This window comes from Cryptomeria japonica, chromosome 3 (assembly GCF_030272615.1).
Source record: "Cryptomeria japonica chromosome 3, Sugi_1.0, whole genome shotgun sequence".
Classification (NCBI taxonomy): domain Eukaryota; kingdom Viridiplantae; phylum Streptophyta; class Pinopsida; order Cupressales; family Cupressaceae; genus Cryptomeria; species Cryptomeria japonica.
Genome location: NC_081407.1, coordinates 994,120,113 through 994,141,788, shown reverse-complemented (window position 1 = coordinate 994,141,788; position 21,676 = coordinate 994,120,113). Strand labels below are relative to the sequence as shown.

Genomic DNA, 21,676 nt, shown 5'->3' with positions numbered 1-21,676 from the left:
TCTTAGTCATTCGAAATAAAACAATACAAAAAGATACCTGGTCGTGCGTGCAAATGCAAACAATACAGTCATTTTGACTGTGTAATACACAGTCATTTCAAATGACTGTGTATTACACAGTCAAAATGACTGTGTATTCGAAATAAAACAATACAAAAAGATACCTGGTCGTGCGTGCAAATGCAAACAATACAGTCATTTTGACTGTGTAATACACAGTCATTTCAAATGACTGTGTATTACACAGTCAAAATGACTGTGTATTTGAAATAAAACAATACAAAAAGATACCTGGTCGTGCGTGCAAATGCAAACCCTATGCAAATCGCGTGGCGTTTTTTGCCTTCCAAAGTCGCGCGAGCCGCGAAATGGAATAAAGACTTCGGTTTTTTTTTTGCCTACGACTTAAGTCGCGTTTTTCTCGCGTTTTGTGCCGCGTTTCAGGCGGGTTTTGGCCATTAACGGCGATTATTTGCCAAAAAAATCGCGGCGAGTATATAAAAAAATCGGCCTGAGTATTTCCGCGATTAACTCGCGCGGCATTATGGATCGCGATTACTCGCGAGTTTTTGAATTGCTCGCCGAGTTTTGCAAGCCTGGTTCAGACTTTAGTGAAAGTTTTGAGCTTTTGTATGCGTGCTTAATATATCCTTTGTTGGTTGCGGTTCAATGAATGAATAATTAAGGAATAATTCCAAATTCTAGAAGCAATCTATGGCTTCAGCTTGATTTAAGTTTGGTCAATCTTATTTTCTAAAGGGTGTGGAGTTTCTCTTCTTGTTTGATAAATCTTGTCTTTTCTATGCTATTGTATGGGCAGTATTTTGATTCTCACAAATGACAAATTAAAGAAATCGTGTGTTATATAATGAAAGTTGAGGATGGAGGTCGATTCAAGATTTGTAGTCAGCTTTGTAGTAAGCTGGTGCTGAGATACAAAACTCTCCTAGCGGTATAACTGGTAAAACTCATTTATGTTATGATCTGTTTTATGATACTCTACACAATGTGAAATGAAGAAAAGATTCAACTCATCAGAGCATGACATTCAACTCATGGACCTATGAGCTCACTACAAAGTTGACATTTGCATGGCTTCCTATACCAAAACAGTAAGGTTTAAGCAAACTGCAAGGAAATCAGTTGCTGGGAACCATATATTCCTAAAAGCAAGGAAAGAGCAGTCAACTCTTATTAAAACGATCAAAGGAACCAACGATCTGGGGTAGGAATGGGTGGGCAACGATGAGACCTTCAGTCAAGCTCTTTCTCGAATAAGAGACCAAAAGAGTTGGAGGAAACTGTGATATCCACCATATTGTGAAATAATTTATATCTTAATTATTTAATTATGAGTTCATTGATATGAATGAGCCGGTCAATGCTGTCCTATAATATAAGTATAGCAGTTATAGTACTATTAAATTATTAATTAATAAATAACTTAATAATTATTTGAATATGAAATAAATTTAACAATAAAAAAACTAATTATTTAATTATATTTATTAATAAGTATTATTATCAATTAATTAATATTAATTATATTTATTAATAAATATTATTATTAAATAATTAATATTAATTATATTTATTAATGAGTAATATTATCCATTAATTAATATTTATTTGATATGAAATGTTTAGTGGGGGCCCCATCCTTTGAGGACCACATGGTCACCTCCTTTCACATGGTAGGTGACTCTTCCTTTTGGCATCGAGTAAGGCATACAAAAAGAGAAAGGGGTAGCGGAGAATATATTTAGCCAGCACGAAAGCCACCTGTGTCCACGGGTATACATATCAGCACTCTAGCCATCACGGATAAAGGTAAAGCGATCAGGGAAATATCTCCGCAAGGAGCCAGGCCAGGTATGTGATGCCAACTCTAAGCATTGAGTAATATAGGCATTCGATATGGTAGAATTAAAATATCATACCAAACAGTAATAATAATAATAGTCATGTATCTGGGGAAGAAACCTTAAGACATGTAGAAATTCGAACATCATCGAGGAGCCAATATACAATAAAAGAGAAATATATATATTCTGGCAGTCATCATAAGTTATAGGTAGTAACATCCTTGTTCTAGGTGGTATGCATGTGAATGTGCTTAATATAAGAAGCCTGATAATGTTCTTATGTAGAATTTAATAGTTATATTAATATAGACTGCAATATGAATAACAGTCTTACTTTATATATATATATATAATGCTTGATCAGATAATTAACAATATTAGAATATAAATCAGAAAGATCCTTTAAGTTAATAATAGTAGGAAGAATATGTTTATATAGAGGATAGAGGTAATAGTAGAGGCATAAAGAAAGAACAGAAGGCAGAAACAAATCTAAGGAGGGAATTGGAAACTTGTTAACTCTTATCCATATATTTGGATCTGTTCTTTGAGCATCTGCCTATTTGTCTCTTACTGATTACAAGCACATAGGTCTACATTAGATACAGCACCAGTGATTGTCAGTAATTGGATCACTACAGGAGTTATTGTTTTACGGGTCATTGCATATTTCAGACTGTCAAATCAGATAAAGCAATTTGCAAACAGTCAGTCACATAACCATATTGCTATATCGAACTTAGCAAGAACTATCGCATATCATACAAATTCACCTTTAGCATATAGATTATTGTACATAACAGAAATAGCAAGTGATATTGTCTGAAGTTGAGCCATAATTCAATTGCAAAGATTAGATAGTGCAAGTGTGAAGAATTGAAGTGATTGTCCCTATTTCCGGACCTAGACTGATAGGGGACATTACAGAAACTCTTAGAGCCATATTCAGCACCCCCCCTGTAGAGCCACCCCTAAATAGATATGTTCCAAGTGAGGGAAGTTGCACTAAATCACCAATTAGACCAGTTGGTCCAAGGGAACATCAGTGTGTGCAGCCACCCCCTTAAGTGCTAGTAATTAGTTCCGATGACTCTGAGGAATATACCCCTCTCAGTCATGATGTGTAGTCACAATGTTGTCCAAATAATGAAATAAGGATGTAAAACTTCCAAAATTGAAATATAATAAAGAAAAGATCTTTCTTTTGAGTTATTCTTTTGTGTATGATGAAAAATCTTAAGATAATTTTTTTTTGTTTTAGATCATATGCGAATGAAATCCTAATAAATGGTATTAATGACTATTCAAGAGAATATAAGTCTAATATGGTGCAAACTCGAACAAATCCAGGGGGAAGTAAGGAGGCTTCCCACCATTCAGAGAATTTAAATGACAAGCTTGACCTAATTCTACAAAGATTGAACCAAGTAACTAATAGGATCGGGACCTTGGAACATAGGTTAGAAGGGTAGGTTCAATCAGATATGGGAACACACTAGGATCAATAAGAAGAGTCTAGGCACGATCAGAGTCATCGCTCTGAGCACTCACATCAGGATAATTATCACAATGAAGAGGGCCATATGAAAGATCAATTGGCACAAGAGTTAGCTAGGGACATTAAAAAAGTCACTCCACCCAATTTGTATGGAGAGCCATGCTTCTGTTGCATCTTCGCTAACTAACCCATCAAACTTGGGTAGAGTGACTTTCTTAATGTCCCTGACCAACTATCGTGCTAATTGATCTTCCATATGGCCTTCTTCATCGTGATAACTATCTTGATGCTCCCTCAGATGTGAGTGCTTAGAGTGATGACTTTGATCGTGCCTAGACTCTTCTTCCTGATCTTGGTGTGTTCCCCTATCAGATTGACCTTGCCCTTGTAACCTATGTTCCAAGGTTTCGATCCTATTAGTTGCTTGGTTCAACCTTTGAAGAATTAGGTCAAGCTTGTCATTTAAATTCTCTGAATGGTGGGAAGCCTCCTGACTTCTTCCCGGATCCGTTAGAGTCCGCACCATATTAGACTTCTATTCTCCTCCATAGTCATTAATATCATTTATTAGGATTTCATTCACATACGATCTAAAACAAAGTTTTTATCTTAAAATTTTCATCATACTGACGCAGTCAAGGCAGGGAGATCCAATGAAGGTCAGACCAACATTGCAACTTAACACATAAATCATGCAAAACATGTCGATATCCGGTAACAAGATGCCAGAAACAACAGTTAGAACAACCGGTAACATAATAGAACACATAACCGGTAAACAGTTTGAATAATTACACATGCCACATGCTGGATCGTAGTCCACAATACAAATAACGCTTACAACACAATTACAAGATCCACAGAGCACCCTCATATCAAATCGGCCTCCAGAACCATTCTGTCGGTTCTACCCTAATTCGGACCTCAGCCTTCTGGCCTCAGTCCTACCGGATAAGAATCTCGCCGGATCTACATCTTCACTTGATCTCTAAACTCTGTCTTTTTTCTGCTAACTTCTATATTCTCAAATGATTCACCAGCTTCTATTTATACGGTCCCTAAATAATTACAACTCAATCAAGTCGGCCCAAAGACCAACCAATTCATGAAATGTGCAACAGTAACCTGTCGGCTCAAATCACTAAGAACAAACACAAATACATAAAACGATGTGTGGACCTCCGGGAATACCGGCCAAGGCCCAAAGCAACATCTCCAATGATCCGCAAGTCACGGAGATCAACCGCAACCCAATCCAACTTCGCTCAACACATTGCCAAACTAACCGGTAAGAACATATCATCTAGGCCAAAACTGGAATCCACATCTCACCAGAAATAGAGCCAAATGCTATGAAATTCGAACATGATATGAACACAAGGAAATAAACCCAAAACCACAACTCTAAACACTCAAACATGAAGAAATGCCACAATCTCAAGCAACTCCACTGAAAAACTGCTCAACCTGTAAGAACTAGACCAGTGCTCCTGTATCAGACTCTCGGGATTAATTGAAAAGTGAGTCCCATCACTTGATTTGGTTCGGCAATCTGTCAATAGGTACTTGCAATTGCCTCAGGGGTTTGACGATCTGACTACAGCTTCCGGTTGCCTCTCCTTGGCGATCTACCAGTCCACTCTGCAACCTGCCTCAATCGGCGATCTATTCAAGTCTCCACCCACTAACTGCCTCAAGCTCAAGCTCTAGGATCAGCGGTCTACCTACAAACCTTGTTCTACCTCACATTCGGTGATCTGAACAAGTCCACAAGTTGCTTCAACTTCCTCTCCAACCAACCATTGCATAACCGAGTCTTCCTCCAACAACAGGTTCACAAACCAGCTCTGATACCATTTGACGCAATCAAGGCAGGGAGATCCAATGAAGGACAACCCAACCTTGCAACTTAACAAATAAATCATGCAAAACATGTCGATAACCGGTAACAAGATGCAAGAAACAATAGAAAGAACAACCGGTAACATAACATAACACATAACTGGTAAACATTTTGAATAATTCTTATAACAGTTTGAATAATTACACATGCCACATGCTGGATCGCAGTCTAGGATACAAATAACGCTTACAACACAATTACAAGATCCGCAGAGCATCCTCATATCAAATCGGCCTCCGTAAACAATCTGCCGATTCTACCCTAATCCGGACCTCAGCCTTTTGGCTTCAGTCCTACCGGATAAGAACCTTGCCGGATCTACATCTTCGCTTGATCTCTAAACTTTGTCTTTTTTCTTCTAACTTCTATATCCTCAAATGATTCACCAGCTTCCATTTATACCGTCCGTAAATAATTACAACTCAATCAAGTCGGCCCAAAGACCAACCGGTTCATGAAACGTGCAACGGTAACCTGTCGGCTCAAATCACTAAGAACAAACACAAAAACATAAAACGATGCGCAGACCTCCGGAATACAGGCCAAGGCCCAAAGCAACATCTCCAACGATCTGCAAGTCACGGAGATCAATTGCAACCTGATCCATTTAGCAGTTGTCTTCTTTCTCCTTCAATATGATTCCCACTTAATAAGTCCACATCGAAAAGGGTGAAAACACAATTATGTGTCAATTATTTCTTGATCTGATATCGTTTCTTTTGTACTCAGAGAAGGTGTAATGTCCCCTTCTCCGCAGTGACTAGTTCAGTTGGCCGTTAGCCTATTTCGGAGGCCCGTAGGCTAGTCGGGAGCAGAAATTAGGGTTTCCTATTTTCTAGGAGGATTCTTTGGTGTTTTCAAGGGTGTATGTGGGAGTTTGACAGTTTGGATTCTAGATTCCTTCTGGGTTTTCAGAGCTTCAAAATGGTTCGACATGCATCTGCATCGGGTGACTTTTTCCGGACTTACTAATTTTAGTAAGTGCGACGACTGCTCAGAATGTGGTTAAAATCAATTTGGAAACACTTACTATTTTTAGTAGTATGCTATTTTTAGTAAGTACTATTTTTAGCAGGATGTCAACAGGCCTGTTCAAATGGCTATTTCCGACAAGTCAGTTTGAGCAGTTGGTCTTCAAAGCATTTTTTGGTGCTATTCTTGGCAAGGGTTCTTCAACTCAATTCAATGACTATTTCTGGCAGGGCAACTCTCCCAGCTTGTTTTCCCATATCCTTTGAGCTTGTTTTGGCAGGTTCAGTACTTGATGAAAAATGATGTTTTAAATTAAATTATAACTTAATACAAAGGTTGGACGATTTATTTTAAAGGGATTGCTTAAGTTATATTGATATCTAAGTCATTTCCTTAATTATATATTGGACGATTTATTGTTGAGGAAAATACTTTATAAAATGAAATATTAATAAGGCAAGATGGACGCCTTATGGAGAAATAAGTTAATTTTATAATATATTTCACTTATCTACCTTGGATGCCACATTATGGTTTTGTTGTCATTTTTATAAAGTATATTTGCTCCTATGAGAAGGTCGATTTGGAGAAAGTAGAAATGAAATGTAATTTCAAAATAATGTGAAGTGAATGTGCATTTGGGTTTGGCGTTCATTTGGAGGGAATGCAAATTTGAATTTGGAGACACAAAGTCTATAAATAAGAGTGTTGGGCTCTTGTTTTTGGTATCCAAGAATTTTTATAATGAAATGCTGCCGAAATGCAGAGTGAAAGCTTCAGGGAACGCTTACCTCCTAGCCATAGCTTGATTTCTTGCTTGCAATACAACAACTAGTCGAGCCAGAGACTGCTCTTCATTCAGAGGAGTGGATTGAAGATAATGTTGCAGATTTATATATTAGATTTCTGATTTTTGGGAGTGTTGTAGTGTGTTCTTGTTGCTAGTTGCAGAGTGTGCTGAAGTGGATTTTGGGTCGCAGGTCTCAGTGTGTCATTCTCCTCGTTCTAGGTATTTCATCTATCTTTCTTTATAGTTTTGATGATTCATTTTAGAAGTTTCTAGAGTTTAAAAAGGTGTTTTGGATTTTATTTTTGCAAAATCGTACCTTAGGTGGCCGTACCATGTGGCTGAGCGCTTTGGAATGTGTGCATAAATTATTGGGGTCGGTTTGCCATGTTTTGTTGCCCTAGAAATGATCACCTACCTCCTAGTGATCATTTGCTTTCAATTTCGTGTCATTTGGTTAAGAATTGGGTGAGTTGTGAGTGTTTTAGTGGGATTTGGTGTTGCTGGACTATGTGTTTTCAGCTTGCTGGGAGTATGTCAGAATTAAAAATTTTGGTGTTTGGAGTTGGTTTGAGGTGTGTGAGTTCATTGGGGTGAAGAGAAAGGACTTGGTTTCATTTGCAACTGTTGGTTATGTTATTGCACTTGGTTCATCACTCTTATATGTTATGATTCATATTGTAATGTTGGTAGTAGTACTAACAACAGTTTCTATTGTTCTTTCTTGTCCCACTGCTTAAGTGGAAGAGGTTGGCGACTGGCCTTGCCGGCTATCTTTGTGTAGCGTCATAAATTGTACGCACTTGCTAGGGTGGTACAATTTCACATCTAGTTTAGCACCCGCCTTGGCGCATTTTGCATTTTGCATTGCATTTCCCCTTTAGCACTTAATTAATTAAATTAATTAGGTCTAGGGTTCTATTTTATCATCTCCCATATCATAAAGTTGGGCCCTTTTCATTAAAGTGTGCCCCTTTCATTTTATTCCTCTAATACATCATTTAATCAAAAACCCTAATTAGGTCCTATTTTGAACTTGGGGGCTTGATTTCGGGGGTCAAAACATCTCGAAATCACCTGTAACTTCGGGATTCGCTCTAAAATCATCATATCTGACGGCCCTGAAAATTTGGTGAAAAGTTGTCGGGACCATGGCGCCCGGCGTGCACACGGTCCCGGACATTTTTCCCGAAATTTCAGGAGCGCAATCCAATCATAAAATAAAGCTTAACCCCAAAAAATTGGCGGGAGATTCAATCTCTAGGTCAGCCAAAAGTTGAAATTAAGACCTAGGGTTTCATATATAAGAGCTCTCTTTCTTCATTTGAAAAGATCGAAATTTTGGTTTCAAAGACCTTCTATGCAGCGAAAGAGCAGATCTTTGAAGACTTCAACAACATTCAACATCCATCCATCAAGCATCCATCAATTTCATTCATCCATTTAGGGCTTTGAAAGCATTGAAGAACAATAAGGGATCACCGACTGAAGATTGGCTTGTACCTCTCCCTTGGGGTTGGGTATGATTTCATGTTGTTTTCATGTCTTTGCATAAGCTTCATCATATCATTTGTATTCATGCTTTAGATCACTTTGCATCTTGATTTGGAGCACTTACATTATCATGTACAAGCAATTAGGGTTTACTTTCTAGGTTGCTCTAGTTTGCTTACTTGCATTTTAAGATCTTGCACACACACAAGGTCTGCACACACTTCTTTTACAATACAACTTGGCTATTCGTGGAGGTGGAAACCACCAAAGCGGGGGTTTGACTAAGGCAAAACCCTATATAGCCGCCTACAACCCTTTTCAGATATAAGTGTAGATTTCCAAATTCGAAGGACGCCGCAAATTGCAGATCCGACAAAAGCAGACCGAGACAGAACTTCACACCAAATTCCAACCCAGAAGACCAGGACAGGGGCGTGGGGCGCCCTGGTCCCTGGGACAGGGGCGCTGGGCGCCTTGGTCTTTCTGTCAGACAGCAAGTTTCAAACAGCTTTTCAGGTTGCAGAACAGTAGTTTCAGGAGCAGAATTAGGACAGTGGCGCCCGCGCCCCCGTCCTGAACATTTTCACTCAGATTTTAACTCCGGGTACGCATTTGCATTCTTGTCTTGTCCTTGTGTTTACAGCTTTCCATTGTTTAACCTTAATTCTGCAATCTTGTTATTAGTTCATACTTGCACTTTGGGATTAGGAATTGAACTTGTATCATTTTATCTTTCAATTACAACAAAGGAATAGAAATCCTAATAGGTAGCCCATGGCTCTCTCTTCCACAAAAATAAGTAGCCAATTGTGTGATACCTCTAGGCTCTTTCGTATTCCACAATGTGTGTCAAAAGGTAGGATTAGGACATGTTAGCCTAGTCTCGCTTTTTCCCCTACACACTTTGGAATAGTAATTTCTCTTAAATTGTAATCCATATTCTGCATTGTAAAGCTGGTTAGTAGTACTAACAGCTCTCTAATTGGATTATTGCTCTTAGTCCCACTCCATAAGTGGAAGAGGCTGGCTTTGTCGCCTATTTTGAATATTGTAATACTATCCTCCTGCTACATAAGTGGTAGAGTTGATTGTAATTCCATTTCTAGTCCTCCCGTTGAACAAGCGGTTGAGTGATTGCATTATTCCATTCTTTAGCTTGTCCTTGGCTAGTTTACCGCCAACTGATTGCATTGTTTTCATTATCCCGTTGTATTAGCGGAAGGGGCTGGCTTGCCACTCGGAGATTGTAATCATTTTCAGTTATTGGCATCTAATGATCCCCTCGACACTGTATGCTCTCACCCTCCCAGATTGGGCTCTTGGTGATCAAAAAGTGGAGGGTTACTTTCAGCAGCATTTGGTTTTCATTTGCTAACCATAACAAGTGTTGTGTTGAATGTAATTGTGGAAAAAAAATTGGGAAAAATTAAGGGGGATATTACAGAAGGTGTAATCTCTTTTTAAGTTCTATATTCAGTCCAAAGCAATTAAACCAAATCATCCATCAAACATAGTATATAAACCAAATATTTGATGAAACTTTAATTTCCAAAAGCACATTTTAAGATGCATGAATGCTACAGTGACAACTTCCTAGAGCATTGATTAGTGAACACATCCCCATAGTACATTTTATAGATTTAATATGATGATAAATCCTGCATGAAAGTGAAGAAATGATTGAACCATATAAAAGAAATAGCAATTACAACAGTTCCCTGTTTTGGCATTAAAAAAAAAAGAATTAGAATTACCTGGCAACCTATTTGATTTTCTCATAGGCACAAATTTGGCTCCAATAGCCAACGCAATAGGTGGGCCAAATATAAATCCTCTAGCTTCAATTCCTGCAAATATTTACAAAAAGCATTATGTTTATATCATTAATGATGTTAAAAGCAGCCAAAAAATTAAAAAAAGAAGACTGACAAGATAAAACACCAATACTTTTTCCCTATATAATTATTCTTTGAAGACATTGATAATTGAGCTTGCTTTAAGGGGAATGATATGGAATTCTAGGAGGAGAAGCAGAAATTGAAATGGATGATTCTATCTCAAGTACTAGATTTATCTAAAGGCAAAGCGGGAATTTTGTGCTCTTCTTAGCAACAACATTGGCTTACAAATTTTCTAAATTGTATCTGAAACATTGGTAGTCTATAAAACTTGACTCTCTTATGAAGCCAACTACTATTTACTTCAATCTCCTGTGCAAAGAGGAGGAAGAAGGTACTAGTAATAAGCTGGCCAATAGTTTTACACCAAAATTTTGCAATATATTTTTACAATTTATGGTGCACACATCTCGTCAAACAGTTCATATTCAATCCAAATGAGTTGTGTTTTCAATTTATTTGAAGGAATGAACATACATTGAAGCTCTAATTTCCTAATATAGATAATACTTCATTTATATCATATTAATGCAAAAACGAATTCACAGAAATATTTTAACAATTCAACTTGTTGCTGTTACAAAGCTATTTTTAGAAATTTACAACAGGAGAGTTTTCTTCAATAAAATTCTACTTATATTAATCTCAATATGCTGACTTGGCATTAGAAGAGTCAAAACACCAATCAAAAAGTGTTCTTGCCTCACTTTATGGATGTATGACCTCACATAAGAAAATACGACACATGTAATGGTAGGACAACCTCCAAAATGTGTCGTGATTCTTTAATAGGCAGCTGTGAGAGGTTTCGTGGGCCCTAACAAAGCTGCACAGGGAATAAATAAGGGCTTTAGGCCTTCCAATAACTTCTATCGACCCTCCCATATTTGTATGACCTTGAGCTAAGGAAATGGTAAGAATGTTTGTTTCCAAATGATATAAATATAATTTATTTTATTTTATTCAATCTTTACACATATATTGCATTGGTATTTCCTGGTCTTTCACCTTGGCACACACCACAACAACAAATTTGTTATTTGCCTACAATACTGAATAAATTTGTACTTGGAAAACTAAAGTTGAAAACTACAAATAAATATTGTGTTCCTTCATTAAAGCACAACTGTAAATCCTATGTGAGTCCACCATAGATTTGACTAGGAAGAAATCTTTCATCTCTAAAGCCAAATGTAATGTCCCCTTTTTTGGTCATTCTACATTTGTGTTAGCTCTAGCTTTCTTGGAGGGAGAGATCTTTATTGGGTTGGAATACGGTTATTCACATTAAGTTTTCGAGATCATGTTGAGTCTTGTTGGTGTCTGTTTCATCATCTACCAAACATTAGGATAGGATACCCGAAGGCATTCTATCCTCTCCTGAAAAATCACTACTGATTCCAAGGTCTATATGTGCGAACAAGTGACTATAGTGAAATAGCTTCTTGGGTAGTGTATGCTGAAAATCTCAAGGGGGACTTACGTTAACAAATGTCTATGAACTGCTGGACTTAAATGGATTTAGCAATTTTGGGCTCTTTCTTTTTTTTTTGGATTTTCTAGGTTTAGATTTTCATAAAAAGGGAAAAGAGATAGGGTTAAGAAGGCTAATCTAATCCTACGAACTCCAGAGACGGTGTCAATTGGGTGCTCTCGAGAAACCAAACCTTGCTTCGCCACACTAGGGACAACTACACAAAGTCGGTGCAATATTGTGCTTATGATTAATACATTGGGATGCACGGAGGATGGGCTCAAACTAACTTTGCACAGTGAGATGGAATCATCCATTCACCAAAAGTATGAGCGGAGATACACCATTGATTGACACTTACCAAAATCCTTCATTCAAATTAACAGCAATGAAAGCAAATCTAGATTAATTTTAACTAAGTGTTGAGCAAATTGAAACCATGCAAATCATTCAAACAATAGGGATTACAAAGCAAGCGCACATGCAATATATTATCTGGAAATGACCTTACACAACAATACATCAAAAACCTCACACTCTCCAAATGAGAGGAGATAGCCTTATATAGTTTCTCAAAAATAAATGAACGGCCGAGATCAAACAGTGATCAAGGGCCAAGATTGAAAGCTATAAACCCTAAATAGGGTTTCCCAAAACACTATCAGCTTGAATGAATAAGAAAGTGACATGTGGTACAGTTGCTAATCTCACTGAGGTGAGTGTCCACTTTCCTCTTTCATAGATTCGATGTACCTGGACACAATAAGCTTGACCTCCTCCATGGTGACACTTGGCAAACTGCCAATCTGGAAGTCAATGATGTCCACATCATCAATACATGTGGCGAGGATGCTTTCCCACTCAACCGCTTGGGCAAGAAAATTTTCATCGATGAAGAGAAAGTTTGCAATCTTTGAGAGATCGCCTTTGTCAATCATCCCTGAATCCTTGAAGAAGCTTGACTGAATCCTAGCTCTCAGGCTTTCTGCCTGTAAATGCTTCTCCCTTATACTTTCTTTCTTCCAGATCTTAGATGCTACATGAAATACCTTGCTCAGGATCTCCCTCACACTTTCCTTTGTCTCAAAGCGCTTGGTCTCGGATTTATTCAAAACTTCAATCCGGGTGACCAAGGCATAGTACCATGTGCTGAAGTCGTACCTATCTCCGGCCTGTATGATACCTGCATCCACTAGGCTTCTTCTCGACAAGCCTCGGATAACCTTCAGATGCGGGAGTATTTCATCCTGAATTTCCTCCACATCCTCCCAGTTGGTAGCTAGATCCTGGATATAATTGATCAGTGAAGAGGCCAACTCATGTGCTGACACTACATTTTCTACCAGTATGTTCGCGCGTGCTGAAGCATCTAAAATCCACTCCTTGGCTTGTGTGAACGAACCCTTCATATCCTCATAATCCATCATTGATTCCTGCTGAAGAGACTATGGAGGGGTAAACGAGATCTCATGGTTAAGTGGTCTGGTAAGGTGGAGAACATACTTTCTCCACTGCTGGTTTTCTTCTTCAACCTTCTTCCTCTTTTCTTTCTCATGGGCCAAACTTGTCTTCAAAGCGTTACAAGAGTCATCGAAATACTAGACATCTTGGTCCTGGGTGGGCTTACCCAGCTCTGTGGTGGTGATCTTGGTCCTGGGTGGGCTTACCCAGCTCTATGGTCGTGATCTTGTAATCTTCTATGGCGACATTGTCCCTAATTTTTCCTTCTCTAGGCAGTGCTATCTAGACCGTCCTGAATCTTGCATTGTCTCGCTGAATCAAAGAAAACTTTTTGGCGGACTTGGGTGGTTTAGCTATAATTGGCTCATTCACCTTCTCCATAAATGTTGCTGTGATTTCTTCGGAACAAGCCTCCTTGGGGACCTTAGCCTTTATTCTTTCCCTTAGCCAATCCAAGATAGTTGATTGCTCTACAGTATTCTGGTCAAATCCATCATCTATCCCTCCTAGGTTTGCAGCTATGCCATTGAAGAATACTATGGGAGATGTAGGCGTTTCAATCTGCTCTCTGTCTGGACTTCGGACAACTTCCTTCATTACTTCCTCAACCGAAGGAGAAGGCACTCTCTCTTCATCATTAACCATGCATATGTTCATCTTCTGTTCCTAAACTGCATTCTGATCAGGCACGATAGAAGCAACACTTACGATGGACTGGCCTTCGCTGGACTCCCTTCTTTCCCCTATGATCTTATTTCCTATGACCTTTACGGAGCTCCCAACTAACTCCTTCCTCTTCCGAGACCCAACAGTTTCTGGATTCCGGGCATTACCTGCAGAGGTACAAGGATTGGAGGGCAAAGAGTCATCCACTCCCATCAATTCGTAGGTCAAGGTCACACCTTTGGACTTTAATTGCTTTGTCCTTTCAAATGTCCACCACTTGGAATACTCAACCATTGTCCTCATGAGGTCGGCTAGATCTGACTTTTCTCCCTCCATCCAATCTATCAAAACCAATGGTTCATTCCTCATTTTTTCAAAGCCCAACTGCTGAAGCTTAAGGCTATCCTCTACTTGGTCAGCTACTCTGAATATCTTTGTCGCTCTTACCATGCTCAAAGGAATTCTCGACCAAAATCTCTTCCTGACTTCGAAACTATCGGCTGCGTTAGCACAATAATCTTCTAGATCAAGCTTGTGCTCAAATGTCCTTCCTTCGACCTTCTTTATTCAGAGGAATGGATTGAAATTCCTTTTTGCCGTGTGCTGATAAGAGGGATACCAGGCCAGCTCCTTCTCAGCAGTCGCAACAGCTTGTGACGATGGACATGTCTCCAGCCCATTACCAATTGTAAGAGAGGAAGTTCCTGCCTTCGTTTGTTTATCCCTTTGAATCACCATATATTCCTCCAATTGCCTTACAGCCTCGAGCAACACAACTCGGTCGGTAGGATAAGCTGGAAACTTGTATGGAGGCCCAGAGAATCCCTGAATTCTAAGGTAAGTGAACTTTGGATATTGGATATACCAATACCCTAATCGACTGATGAAGTCCATAGACTCTTGAGAGAGTCCGTGGTGCAGTCCACCTTGTAATGTCCGCGTGACGTGCATGAGGAAGGTATCATTCACTCTTTTAAAATGGAATTTTTCTTCCATGTGGAGCTGGGGATAGCAATCATAGACTGGGAACTGGTGCTCTTTGTTCCCTACTTCTCCTCTACAAGTGAGTCCTCTATATCTTTAGGTTTTGGCCAAGGAATAAAATAGGTACGAACTGATGAAGAAGGTCCTATTCGCCTCTAGGTTCCTCAGCTGGCTGTCCAGGTTGTCACTAATCATCCGGGCCCAATCTATCATCTTTACTCCATTCATTATTTCATTAATGAAATAATACATCCAGGGCTCAAATAGGGCACCTTGAGGATTTCCCATTATTCTGTTGAGTAGAACGATCATGTCCCCAATGTCCTCCTTGAAGTATGCTCTCACCAAGCTCTTCCTTTGAAGTTTGGAGGCGCCCTTCCTTGGCTTGTCCAGCTAGAAATGGTTGACTATGGCATCCTATTCCTCCAAGTGGTTCTGATACATGCTATCAGCTTCGTCCTTCGTTACATACACCGTGTTGTCATACTCTGGGATCCGAAAGGCCTCTGTGATAGCCTCATCATCGATGTTCGCCAGCACCCTTCTATCAAGTGCAACAATATCTTTACTAGTGGGGTTGTAATGCTTAGCGCATTCAACTACTAACTCATTGCATTGCATGGTGGGGAGGAAGCCAGCTACATGCATGATGCCACTCTTCATCATCTTTCGCACGATGGTGGTAGGCACAAGGTTGTCCAGACCAAACATCCACTTCTTAAATTCCCTCAGATTGATGTGTCTGAGGTTGGTGTCGCTAACATTTTTCCATTTCAAAGTCATCCTTGACTCCGGAGGAGCATCTTTATCCACTTGAAATTTCATAGTGCCTAGGATCTGCAAACAGACAATGAAATTTTAAGTTAGGAATTAATTCGTAATTTCAATAAAATAACGGGGTTTGCGAAATGGCTAAATGTTGGAAATTTCATTTTATTCTCATACTTAGCCATAAAAACTGAAATTTCATTTGAAAACCCTTCAATCTCAAGGATGGTTGTGATCGTAAATCAACACCAAGTGTTATAACTTCAAAAACTTCCTTATACTTAGTCAAAAAAATGATTTTCTTCCCAAAAATAAGAATAAATCCACTAAGCATCATTCTTCAAACTCTGAAAAAACACTTACAAAATATATAAATCTGCATCATGAATTCAATTTCACCTTTGAATAAATGGAAGTAAGGCTGGAAATTTCTCAAAAATACTCAGAAAGTATAGGAAGGATTCAACAATTCTTCCTAATACTGGTTGTCTTTTCTTAAAAATCTGTGAAACTTCTGCCAAAAAAGCTTGCCCAACAGTAAGCAATGTCGAAATTCCTTCAGATGAACTCCAATCTGAAAATACCTTACTATGCTCTCCTTAATAACTTCGAACTTCTTAGTGTGTAAATGAAGTTACAGTGAAGTATTTGTAAATAAAGTTGAATCTTCAATTAGAAACACTTAAAATCGTCCAACTTATGTTTCCAATTTTAACTCAACTCTTTAGGAAAGTGTCGTCACCTCTCTAAGTTCGAAAAAATATCTTCCAAAAGTTTCTAATTTGGCTACAAGTTCGAAATCCTTGGCAATCTTCCAATATTCCTTTTGAAAACTTTCTATTTTGGATTTTAAGTTCGAATTGCTTCTCAAATCTGCAAGTTTCCTTATTCAAAAAAAAACTTTCTAATTCAGTTATCAATTCGAATTCTTCCATGGATTTGATGACATCACTTGCATTTTCTCTTATTTGACTTTGTTTGACTCCAAGGCATAGGGCGGAGTTTTGATGGCTCTCTTCATGGGCGGCATTTCTCCTTCTTACCATGCATGGAGGACTTTTATGGCTCCACCATCTTCTTTATCAAACTTGGGCGGACTTTCATGCTACCTCAACACATGGCATAGTTTTGAACATTCTCCTAGGGCGGACTTTGGAAGGTCTTCCTTTACCTTGATCATGGTTGGGCGGACATTTTGACTACCTCTACAAGGCGGAGTTTTATGAAGTCTTCAACAAGCATGGCGGACTTTTGGCCTACCTCTATGGCTGACTTTGGAGGATGCCATGACTATCTTCATGGGGCGGAGTTTGGGAAGACTTCTACCAAGCATGGCAGAGTTTTGAGATACCTCTAACATGGCGGACTTCTATGACATGGTTACCAAGGGCAGAGTTCGAAGGCATCTCCTTCAACATGTATGGCGGACTTTTGAAGTGACCTCAAGGCATGGCGGAGTTTATAGAGGGTCTTCGACATCACACTTTGCACCTTGGGCGGACTTTTGAGCTTGCTCTTCAAGGCGGACTTAGGAACCACTCCCACATGGCGGACTTTGGAGCTCCTTCAAGACATAGCAGGCTCTCCCTTGGGCGGACTTTGGTGATGACTCAACCAAGGCGGAGTTTTATCTTCCTCTATCTCCTTGTTTGCTAAGGCGGACTTACCTCCAACACCAAGGGCTACTAAGGCATGGCGGACTTTTGGTGGGCCTACCCTAACGAAGCCGGACTTTTTGAAGGCTTCTCCTTCAACATGGAGGACGGACTTTTGAAGTGACCCCTCCATCTTCTCACTTTGGCTAGGTGGAGTTTGATGCTATCTCAACACATGGTGAACTTTTGAAGTCATCATGGAGGGCGGACTTTGGAGGACATCTCTTACAACCTTTTTAAGGCCTAGGGCGGAGTTTAGAGGGTCTTCAACATCATACTTAGCACCTTAGGCGGAGTTTTGTCTTCCTCTTCATCATGGCAGATTTTTGGCTTAACCTTTTGCATGGCGGACTTTTGAATCATCATGGAGGGCGGACTTTGGAGCTCCTTCAAGACATGGCGGGCTCTTGAGGGCTCTCCCTTGGGCGAACTTTGGTGATGACTCAACCGAGGCGGAGTTTTAACTACCTTCTCCAAGAACGGAGTTTTGAACACATCCCCAAGAGTGGAGTTTAGGAAGGTCTCCCTGAGGGCGGGGTTTGATGACTCCTTAACTTCACATGCCTTCCTTCTAAGGCGGACTTTAGATGGATCACCATGCATGGCGGACTTTTGTTGAAGCTCCCACATGGCGAACTTTTGCTTTCCTTTCATCATGGCGGACCCTTTTCTTGGGTGGACTTTCTGCACACCTATCATGACACTCAACCTTATCCATTAGCCATACTTAGACAAAATTTTGGAAAATTTCAAAATTTCACATTTTAACCAAAATTAACTAGATTAACTTGAAATTTGAAATCCATACTTAGGCAAACCATCTGAAGCAATACGACCCCTAAAATGTAGGGAACTGGCTTTTTAGGTCAAAACTTGGAGATTTTGGGTCCCGATCGAAGCAGGTCAGTGGTGTTAGTGCAAACCCTAGATTCCCATTCCGAAAAAGCAAAAAGCAGGTATCCCTAAAAAATAGGAAAAACTTTCTAAAATAGCCACACCGGGGATCGGGCTAAAAATGCCAAAAACAAAACTTCCTTAAAAATAGGAAAAAGCAAAAAAGAAAACTTTCTAAAAATAGAAAGTTGTCCAAATCAATTGCGATCACCATCCTTTGGCCTTTCTAAGCACTTTGGTGGTGTTCATATTCTGGAATCACATGATTTGCAAAAACTAACTTTCAATCCTTAGGACTTGAACTGTTCAAAACTGGGCAAGGCTTGGTAAAACTGAAGCAGAAGGCCATAGGACACTTAAAAAACCCTAGAAAGCAGGAAAAGAGAGGGTCCCCATTTGCAATGGGGCGATGTGTGAAAAAGGTCACAAGTAGTCCATTGACGCTTTTCGAGTGCAATTTCGACTTTTCTTGTGCACTTAAAACTTCTTGGAAGAAAATTCTATTTTTAGTAAGTTGGGTCTTCGAGGAACTCCTGAGTACATTGGCACTTTCAGATTTCACTTTTAGACTATTTCTATATTTTCCACTTTTTTAGCTAGTTGTGTGAGAAATATTTAATTATTAAATAATTAATTGTAAGTTTTCGAAAAGGCATAAATTGTTATGTCCCCAATATAACTAAATAGTCAATTTAACTAATTTATTGTACGGCCTCGTATTTAATAATATCTTTCGGGCCCTTTCCATTAATTAGTTAGTTATAAACTTTTTGGTGTCGGCCCATTTGTAACCCTTTGAGAAACTTCCCGGAGCCCATTTATAAGACCGAGTTTGGCATAGTTGTAGGCATGGTGAATTTTATATTTTCTTTGTATCTGCGATTCCAGTTGGAGTTTGGCACTGTTGTAGTTTCAGTGGTTAGCAGCCACCCTAGTCTGTCGTTGGAGATATCATTCCTGATATGGAGATATGTTGTTGGTGTATACTCTGTGTTGATAATTCATTCCTGTATCTGCAAGAATCTTATCGATGAAGGATCCTTCAGTGGAAGCAACATTGTTCTATGAAGTGTTGGAAGTGTACGACCTACTTTTCTATACGAGTGGAACTTTGCATCCGAAGCCGAAGGGTGCCAAGTGCCATTGATTGAGGGCCAAAGATGTTGAAGGTACTTTGCCCTTAAGTGCTTCCCTTGGGTACTTCCCTCGATAATTGTGTTGTGAAGTATTCACACATCGCCCCATTGCAAATGGCGACCCCTACTTTTTTTCACTTTCTGGGGTTTGCTTTTTGGGTTTTTAGGGTTTTGTCTGTTAGCCTTTGCATTTTGAGTGTCGCCAGAGGGATCACTAAGATAGCAGACTCTGCTTGAGCCAGGGGGAGTCAACAGGTGCTCCAGGTTAGGGTTTCTTTGAAAGTCTCCCTTAGGCCTAGTTTTGCTCTTGTTGCTAATAGTGTCTTGTTTGAGTTTCAGGAGGTCAATGAAGCTTGGTGAGTGAATATCATCTTTGAAGATCTGAGTTAGGTCAAATTGGTGAGTGATGAAGTCTGGAATGTCATCCTGATCTTCAAATGTCCTAAAATTTGGTTGTCTGGAATGTCATCCTGATCCTGAAATTTGACTGTCTAGAAAATTGAAGAATCCTCCAAAAACCAAATTTTGCATTATAACTCCTAGAGGTCCGAAACCACTCTCAAACATCCATATATGAATCCTAACGGAGAGACCAAAATGTCAAATTTCGCTCCTGACCCTTCCAAAGAGCCCAAAGCAAATTTCAATTTCGCTCCTGACCCTTCCAAAGGGTCCAAAGAAAAATTCTCCATAAGACATTCTACTTTGACCCAAACTTATAACTAACTCATTCCCAGGCATTATTGAGGGCAAAACACTTCTTTGGATGAAGAAATGTGAGAAATGAAGTCAAGATTTGAGCCTAAATGTGAATTTCGCTCCAAACCCTTCCAAAGGGTCCAGAGCAAAATTCTCCCTAGACACTATTTTCTCCCTTGTTTGGGCTAACATCCTTGTTTCTTGGACATGGTGGGGGTAGATTGATATGTTCTTGCCTCAGGAAGTGATTGAAAGTATTGAAGAATGAATATTTTGACCTAAGACATGGAGTTCGCTCCTGGCCCTTCCAAAGGATCTAGAGCGAAATAAATATTTCCTCTATTTTGCTCTTTAACTTGACCAAGTTTGGAACTTCTAAGGCATGGTTTGGAAGACTTGGATACTTGGATGCATATTTGCCTTGGAGAGGAGATTTAAGGCGATGAAATGATGGAAATCAACCTGGAAGGAGAATTTCGCTCCTGACGCTTCCAAAGGGTCCAGAGCGAAATCCTCCATTTGACCTTCTTTTTTGCCTTAGGCCCTAGGTTAGCCTTGTCTAGAGCTAGTTTGATGGTGGATTGCCTTGATTATGATGAAAGGACCTTGAAATTGATCAAGTTTGAGAGAGAATTGGATAAATATAGTGGAAAATCAACCAAGAATGAGGATTTCTCTCCTGCCCCTTCCAAAGGGTCCAGAGCGAAAATCCCCATAACTCTCATATCCTTCCTAGTTTTGGCCAAGTGTTGGTTTCTAAGGCATGTTGGAAGGTGGATTGATGTGTTCTTGCCTTGAGAGGTGGTTGAAAGCATTGGAAGATGAAGATTTTTCCTAAAGGATGAAATTCGCTCCTGACCCTTCCAAAGGGTCCAAAGCGAAATTCATTATAAACCTCATTTGCCCTCTTGCTTAGGCTACAAACCTTGTTCCTTGGGTGGAGAGTGATGTATTTTTGCCTTCCAGAGAAGATTTGAGTTGAAGAGATGAAGAGTCAAGCCTAGAGTAGGAATTTCGCTCCTGACCCTTCCAAAGGGTCCAGAGCGAAATTCCACAAAACCGCTTTTTTCTCCCAGTTTTGCGCCAAGTCAAGTGTGGGTCAGGGTCAAATAGGATTGGATATGTCCTTAGGAATGACTTTGAGTTGCTAGTGATCAATAAATTTGAAGGAATTGAGCAAAAACTAGGATTTCGCTCCTAACCCTTCCAAAGGGTCTAGAGTGAAATTCCTAAGATCACCTATTTCCCTTGCAAATCAAGTCAAACTTTTGGTTTTTATGGCTTAGGGAAGAATGGAGCAACGTTTCCTTGACCTTTGAGGTGAATTGAAGTGAGAGACATGATAGAATTTGTCCTAAAATGCAAATTTCGCTCTTGACCCTTCCAAAGGGCCCAAAGCGAAATTCCAAGAAAGCGAAATTCCAAGAAGACACCCATTTCTTCCTTGTTTGGACCAAGATCTTAGTCCCTTGGGCGTATTTGGAAGTAAATCAACATGTTTTTGCCTTAGGAAGTGAATGAG

General features: G+C 39.5%; 1 protein-coding gene across 3 annotated transcripts in view; it reads right to left on the bottom strand.

Moving 5' to 3' along the window:
• The window catches only part of LOC131045313 (adenine phosphoribosyltransferase 1), a 232,668-nt gene that overhangs the window by 119,471 nt on the left and 91,521 nt on the right, over positions 1 to 21,676 (bottom strand). For all 3 annotated transcript variants that reach the window (XM_057978885.2, XM_057978884.2, XM_057978886.2), the window contains exon 3: positions 10,274 to 10,366. In XM_057978885.2, the coding sequence (XP_057834868.1) occupies positions 10,274 to 10,366 (93 nt within the window). The remainder of the gene's footprint in view (positions 1 to 10,273; positions 10,367 to 21,676) is intronic.